The sequence below is a fragment of the Zonotrichia albicollis genome, chromosome 3, assembly GCF_047830755.1.
Source record: "Zonotrichia albicollis isolate bZonAlb1 chromosome 3, bZonAlb1.hap1, whole genome shotgun sequence".
NCBI classification, from domain to species: Eukaryota; Metazoa; Chordata; class Aves; order Passeriformes; family Passerellidae; genus Zonotrichia; species Zonotrichia albicollis.
The window spans coordinates 98844220-98851875 of record NC_133821.1 but is presented as its reverse complement, the minus strand read 5'-3'; the positions used below and the strand labels follow the sequence as shown (position 1 = coordinate 98851875).

General features: G+C 44.3%; 1 protein-coding gene across 1 annotated transcript; it reads left to right on the top strand.

The window, feature by feature from the left end:
• Nucleotides 1-310: 310 nt before the first annotated feature.
• On the top strand, nucleotides 311-7399 carry GCM1 (glial cells missing transcription factor 1). Its single transcript, XM_005486028.3, has 5 exons — nucleotides 311-412; nucleotides 1922-2174; nucleotides 3152-3264; nucleotides 4214-4342; nucleotides 6803-7399. The coding sequence occupies exons 1-5, from the start codon at nucleotides 311-313 to the stop codon at nucleotides 7397-7399; spliced, it is 1194 nt and encodes a 397-aa protein (XP_005486085.2).
• Nucleotides 7400-7656: the final 257 nt, after the last annotated feature.

Genomic DNA, 7656 nt, shown 5'->3' with positions numbered 1-7656 from the left:
ATGAGAGGAGATTGAGCAAGCAAATCAGATGCCACAAGCACGATTTGCTTGCTGCTAATGATGTCTCTGTAACATCACAGGCTATCTCTAAGCTATATTTTCCACTGCCTTGCTGGCTTGCAAAACTTTTAATGGAACAAGTTTTTCTGGCAGAAGAACACTGATTTTTATCTTTAATGAGCAGCCTCTCTATCATTTAGCTTCAGGAAACAGCTTCCTGGTTGTAAACTGCTTGAGACTGCTGACAGCCAGGCAACTTCAAAAGCAGCCAGGAGCAACTTTCTTGCTAACTTTGGGAAGGAATTTAAAAATGCTGAAAGGTGCAGATGATTCTGTTATGGAGCAGGAGGACTCTGCTTCCCGACATGGAGAAATGACGAGTTGGGATATCAATGACATCAAACTTCCTCAGGTATGTGCCTGTGTCGTAGAAATTTATTTAGTTCTGACCAGTCATCTCCACCACTGATCTTAAATGCTTTCTCAGTCATCTATGACTCATTGCCTTTATTCTCTTTGTCACCTTGAGCTATGGGGGAATTTTGCTAGAAAATATTGAGAAAATATTGACATTTCCATGCATTTCTCCTTAAATGTGTCATTGAAAGAACTGTTGATGGATGAAATACAGCAACACTGCAAAGGCATTGTTTTCACTAGTGGGTTAGGTGAAGAGAAAGCAGAGGGGAAAAAGGTGCCTCCTCCTGTGGGCACTTAATTAGAGCTGTCCAGGACTTGCTTTTTGCCCTGGGTAGTGCCTTTTGAGAAGGGAGCACAGCATGCACCACTGCCTTGCTACCGTGGGTGTTCAGTCTCGTTGCAGCTCACAGGGAGCCAAGTCTCTTGCCTCCCATATGGAGGCAAGGCTTTTCATGAGCACTTAGAGAACCCTTCCCTCATGTTTGCAGAGGTTTGCTGAGAGGCACAAGAGTGATCTTCCCCTCCCCTCTATCCTTTTCTAGTTCTCTTAGCTAAAAGTTTCAACCATGCTCTTCAGTGAAAGCCCACACACCCTGCACACTAATGTCACCTCCCTGTCCCTCAGCTCTGCATATTTCTGCCAGATTCCTCCTGCTGCAATCCTTCAACATCCAGCTCTGCCTTTCAGCTCCCAGCCCTGCCTTCTTACTGGATCCCAGCCTCCTCCCTGCTATAACAGTCCTGTTTGCTCAAAGCCTCCATGTTCCAGAATATCCTCTTCCCTGCCCTTCAGCCCAAGGTCACCTTCACCTGCGCTTCAGTCTAGAGGCATCATGGACACCCTTCCCTACACTATCCAGTGGCTACCAGGGAGTATGGAAATTTTTCTCTTCTTGGTTGATGTTCTTACTGCTGCCATGGCTCTCAGTTCTGGGATTGGCAATTTAAAGGAAATTTCTACTAAGCTTTTGTATCCCTTACAAGAACTGTTCCCTCAAAATCATCATCAGGTATGGTAGATGCTTTACAGCTTACTGCATTTTACTATATTGACTGTACTCACTGATGTACACTGATGTGATGTGTACATCACATCACATTTGTGACGACGTTTGATCACATCACATTGCATTTGATTTGGGTCTTTGGAGTTTTTTCCCCAGTTTTATTTTTATTGCTCCTTACTCTGTTCTTGAGGCATGGTGTTTGTTCTGGGGTGGTTTTTTTGTGTTTTTTATTCTTTTTGGTTGGTTGGTTGGGTGAATGAGAACAAGCTCCTGGCCAGGCCTTCCCAATGCTCTGGGGTCTGCAGGGAGCCACAAAGATCTGCGTTTTTCCTGCCTTATCACCACCACTCCCTCCTTACCACCAGCGTCACCTGCTGGGGTACTGGAGTCACCTAGGCTACAGGAAACCCAGCAGAGGTCCAACTCTGCTCTGCTCCTGGACAAGCTTTTCTCTTCCCCAGCCTAAAATGTGGCTTGCTTTTCTTTTTCCACAGCATGTGAGCCAGACAGACTGGTTTCAAGAATGGCCAGATTCCTATGTAAAGCATATCTATAGCTCAGAGGATAAAAATGCTCAGAGGCACCACAGCAGCTGGGCAATGAGAAACACCAACAACCACAACTCTCGCATCTTAAAAAAGTCCTGCCTTGGGGTGGTGGTTTGTGGCAACAACTGCTCTACCTTGGAGGGGAGGAAGATCTACCTAAGACCAGCCATATGTGATAAAGCCAGGCAAAAACAACAGCGTGAGTACAAACATGGCAGTTCATTGTATGGCAGCTCATAACTGAACATGTCGGGGCATGTTCTGGATTCCCACAGAACACATCATAGAAATCAAAGTATAGGATACCCTTTGGATTACCCAGCCTTCCTTCTGCCATTCCTTATATTCCAATGCAACTCTTGATTTGGAACAATGCATTTTACACTTCTTATTGTTGGAGCGTAGTCATCTGCTTGTTCATTTTCTTTTTTTCCCTAAACATTTTTAAATCTCTATTTTTGCTGGTTAGGGATTGCTTCCCAGCCTTCTCAGGCCCATTAGTGATGGTACTGAGAAAGCTGCACAGTGCAGGCAGTTCCTGCACTGCCCTGCTGCTCCTGCCCACCAGAGTGTTGGCTTCATTACTGCACTGGCCCAGGAGGCAACTCTTGCAGGAAAGAAGTTGCTCATAAACTGTGATGACTGGAAAATAGGCCCCACAGTCACGTCACTGGAGCCAGACAATGCAAACAGAGAACATGAGCTGCACACACATTTTAAACAAGACCATTCCAAACAATTGTGATTGCTCAGTAGAGCTAGCACATACTGATTTCTGGATCTGATGTACATTTTAGCTAAAGAAAGGTATTACTCAGGTGCTCACTGGGGCCAGAACAGTGTTCTCTAGAAACACATATGACATTCCAAACTCTGACAAGAGAAAAACTAAAAAAACTGACCATGATAATAAATTATAAGATTGTAATAACATTGTAATAGAAATAATTTTCGATGGTTATATTTAATAATGGACAGAACAAAATCCCTTCCATGATTAGTTTGTTTATATTGATTTTTGCTTATGTTTGGAAGTTTTTCACATAGTTTCTCTCATAGTGTAATTTCTGAGCACCAAACCAGAAGTGGCAATCTGCCAGCAATGAACCATGGTATCACATGGGATTCATCTAACTGGTGTTGTATAGAAAATGCTTCCCCCTCCCCTTGCTCCAGGGAAATGCTGTCCAAACTGCAATGGACCACTGCGGCTCCTTTCCTGCCGAGGCCACGGTGGTTACCCAGTTACCAACTTCTGGAGGCATGAAGGCCAATTCATATTTTTCCAGGTCGGTATAAAATTACTTAACATTATGCAAGTTAATTTTAAAGACTGGTATTTTAAGTTTTATTTTGCAATTTTTTTTTGTTCCAACAGATAGGGGTTATTGAATATGACAAGGTCAAACAACTGTAAGGAGAAAAAAATTTCACAAGGTCCTAAGCAACCTGATCTAACTCTGAAGTTAGTCCTGCCTGAGTAGGAGGATGAGCTAAAGGGCCCTTCCAGCCTAAATTAGCCTATGCTACTATGATTTTACAGCACAGTGTATTTTTTATTTAGGCTTCTGTGAAAACTTGTTGATTTTGAAGTGTTTTGCCTCAGGTACATAGGAACCAACAAATCCTCAAAAATACCATATTATGTCTTCTCCTTATCCAAGACACTACACATAATCCTGAGGGAATCTTGGAAGAGGAGATGGTTGTACCCAAGGGACTGTCTATGGAAAATGCCATCTATGTATTATATGTAACTTATATCTGGAACACAGTGTATGCAAGTGTTTAAATAATGGGCACTATTTCTGGAAGCTGTAGTCCTGGTTTAGTAACATTACCACTTGCCTGCTTTCCACTCTTTCACTTATGTGCAGGCTAAACAAAATTAATTCTCTGTGGAAGGTAATGAAAATTAATATTCAGATAAATATGTCTAAACTATAAGAAGAATTAAAGTGACTTCAGGGGGTTCAGCTGGGGCTCTGTTGGGGGAACTGTCTTCTACAAATAAATGTGGTGCACTGATTTTATTATTTCAAAGGGTTTCTACCCTACCCATCCCACTTCATCTGGGATATGCTTATTATTTGAGCTCACAGGAACTAAATCCTATTAAATACAGAGCATTAAATTAGGCCATGATATGTGATTTTGGCCTGTGGTATAAATTCTGTTCCCTTAAGATTATTAACAAGATTGCTTCTACCTTTAATGTACCATAATTACTTTCTAAAGTGCAAAGGAGCTCATGACCACCCACGTCCAGAAACAAAACTAAAAGCAGAAGCAAGAAGATCAATCCAAAAAGCAAAGACAGCTTTTTCTTCATCTTCTCTAAGACTAAAAAGAATCCAGGAGATTGAGGTAACTCTTGCTGTTGGTCAATGAAATTTTGGTCAGGCAGTCTGTGGTTCAAGGCATGGTGGAGGCTATCTGGGCTTTGGGTCTGGGTGGGAGCAGGCTTTACATCTCCACATTCTGCATGCCCATGATCAGGCCAAGAAGGACCAGGGCTGTCCTGAGCATCCTGCTCTCCTTAGTGCTGCCATGCACTGCCAGCACCTCCTCTCCAGAGGAAATTTGCACCTGGTGGCAGCAGGAGATTGCATCTACACTGGTAAACAAAGCAGGGCTGCAGGGCAGGCTAAGTTTCATCACCATTCACATGGAGCTTCCTGTGCATACATTTCTGCCCAGTGCCTCTTGTCCTATTTCTTGGCACTACCGAGAAGGGTGAAGGCATGCTCCACCTCTGCTTGTTCCCCTTGAGTTTCTGCAAGAAAGGGGGAAGGTGCATAACCTGTACCTGGTTCGTCTGGTTTGAAGGCAGAAGAGTGCTTTGAAGGACTTTGTGAAGCATTGATGTTAAAACATCTGCTCTGATGGGTGTGGAAACCCTTGTGAAAGTATCTCCAGAGATCCTTGGGACTGCCTCATGACTGATGGAGGGAATCCCAGTGACTTTCCTGCAAAGGCTATGTTAAACTCAGTTGTCATCACCACTATTCATATGCAGTTTGTCTTTTGATATGTTAGGCGTGGTGCATTCCCCCAACCTGATATTGGAGATAGTAATCCATGCCCTTTCAGCCACAGACAGAAAGGATAATTGCTCTGGGTGGGGACAGATTTCTTAAATGGATGACATGGAGAAGGAAGGGGATCTGGGAACCCAAGAAGCAGATAAAATGTGCACACAGGAAGTTAAACCCATTTGAATAGAATGTGAATGTAGAAGCTGCAGTTATTTCTACTGGAAATACTCAGGAGGACACTAAAAACCAGAATCTTTTGACACAAGTGCCTGGGAACAAAAGCATTAGGAAAACTAGCTGATCTGTCTAATTGCCTAACAAATACAAAACCAATGCTTTTCCTATCACTGGTTTAGTTCTGTCTGCATGAACACTGAAATAGTTTCCACCTAGGAAATATGACTGAGCCACATGGCTTTCTTTTATAGTTGAGCCTACTTGTGAGCCTGCTTGCTTATGTCAAGTTTCCTGTAGACATGCCTTCATCTTTCCCTTCCTCAAATATCTTCCTGAGGCTTTCACTTTCAATTGTGTGTGATTAGAAACAGACTAAAGATGTCACAAAAGTATAATAGTAGAGCCTGCTTTTCAGCTGTTCTGACTCTACAGTCAGACCTAAACCATTTATCCTTGTTGGTTTTCCAGTTCATGGCTCTCCAGCAGGTTTTCCATGGGAGTAACCCATCATATTCATGTTTTGCCAAACTAGCTGTGGTACAACTAACCCAGGAGTCTGATCTGTCACATAGAACCTATGTTGCTCAATCTGCAAAAATATAATCCAAAAAGATTCAGTTTTAATGTGTTCAATCTGGAAAACGTATTCTGAAAAGAGTCAGTTTTAATGTGCTCACAAGAAATCAGGGAGGAGAACTTCAGAAAAAGGTATGAGCCTAAAATAGAGCGATTTATAGGATGGTCTCTCTATGGCATCTATGGCAGGTCTATAGCTGAAGGTGGGCTGGGTCCTACACCAGATTGTTGGAATTTTTTCTCATGGTAAGTAGAGAACAACTGAAAGGCACTTTGCTGCTCCAGCAGTCTGTAAAACCACTGTAATTAAATGGATGAAAAAGCAGAATTATAAAGAAGAAAGACCTGCAAGCACTCATTAGAAATGAATGGTCTGAAAGGAATTAAAGTTTGCATAATTATAATCCAATAATTGGAGCAATTAAAGAAGTTGTGAAATATCCAGAACAGAAGACCCAGAAGAAAAATTCTTGTGTGCTGATCCCTACCTGAATGAAATTGTTTCTGGGGTACAAAAATGTAAAGATAGGAACATTTATTAATTAGAAATAGACTCTAGTAAAGCTGAAGAATATTTTTGTAGTGAAAAGATCACTTCAGAACAATCAGGATAAAAAAATCACACTTAGCTTTTCCAGTCTGCACAGAAAAAGAAATCTGTGGTGTCAAAGGTATTAGCATAATTTCATTTGTAGGTCCTTCTTCAGTATATGCTGGCAGTGGACCCAAAGGTCTAAACAACGCTTTCAGTGTAAAACAGGCTTTGGGCAAAAACTGGTGAAACAAAAGCAGAGCCAAGAGCTGGGAGCTGTTCAGTTTGCCCCCACAGCCCATGGGCACCCCCACTGTGGTGGGGGAGGCTCTGCTATGCCGTCTGCTTTGTTACCTGTGTTCACAGAACCACAGGATGGTCAAAGAGACATCTAAGGCCATCAAACCAAACCATCGTGTTGGTTGAGTGCCTTTGTAAGCAGCTCACAGAGGAGAGGTGCTACACCCCACCATGTTTTACTAACCCATGCCTTGCTTTCCCAAGTCTCTGACAGGTGCAGTGCCGACACAGGAGCCTTTGCCTTTGCTTCTTTCCAGCCCGGATGCTCACATGCCACCTGCTAATTTCAGGGGACACTTGAGCAAAAGCTCCCAGGAGCCAACGCTGAGCGGCTGCTCTGGGCAACTTCCATTCCCGAGGAGAGCTGGGGAGGACGGGGCCTCCAGAGAGGCACCTGCCTGGAGCCGAGGCCTGTCCCTCAGGGTCACCCCCAGAGCCGAGAGGCTGAGCAGTGTCCCTGCCGTGCCCAGCACAGCCCCTTCTCCCCAGCAGTGCACCCACCTCAGCACCCAGCTCGTCTTGCCCATGGCTGAGGGTGGCCATGATCCCTTCAGGTGTGATGTGGGCCCTTTGGGAGATGGATCCTGTGGGACGGAATCCCCGCTGGCCTACGGCCCCTGTGTGCTGCCTTCCGCCGCGCCTCAGGCAGGGCCCTGCCCCATGGCGAGGGGGGCACGGCCTCAGCCACAGCTCCCGCTGCCTCCACAGGGCAGGGAAGGACACAGGGGCGGGGGAGGGCACCAAGTCTGTCTCAACTACTGCAACAATGACATGGTTTTTAACCTGTACCCGTTACGGTGACTTTGTTCAAATGTCCCTGCTCGACTCTCCTTTGGCAATGGGTCCAATTCTCCACCCCTGTGGCAACACAGATGTCAAAGTGCTACCACAACAGGTCTCACTTTAGCTCCTCTTGCAGGCCCCAGAGGGGGCTTTCATTCCTGAAGGCTTGTCTTTGTTCCTTTTTATTTAACAGCCTTATTTCCCACCACTGTTTCATGGATCTAATAAAAGCTATTAGCTCCTCTTATAGACTGCCTCACTGCCATTCTGCTTTG

Coding starts and splice junctions, on each gene's coding strand:
- GCM1 (XM_005486028.3), top strand. CDS start 311: ATGCTGAAAGGTGCAGATGATTCTGTTATGGAGCAGGAGGACTCTGCT. Junction 413..1,921: donor ATGACATCAAACTTCCTCAG/GTATGTGCCTGT, acceptor CTTTTTCCACAG/CATGTGAGCCAGACAGACTG. Junction 4,343..6,802: donor AAAGAATCCAGGAGATTGAG/GTAACTCTTGCT, acceptor TGCTTTCCCAAG/TCTCTGACAGGTGCAGTGCC.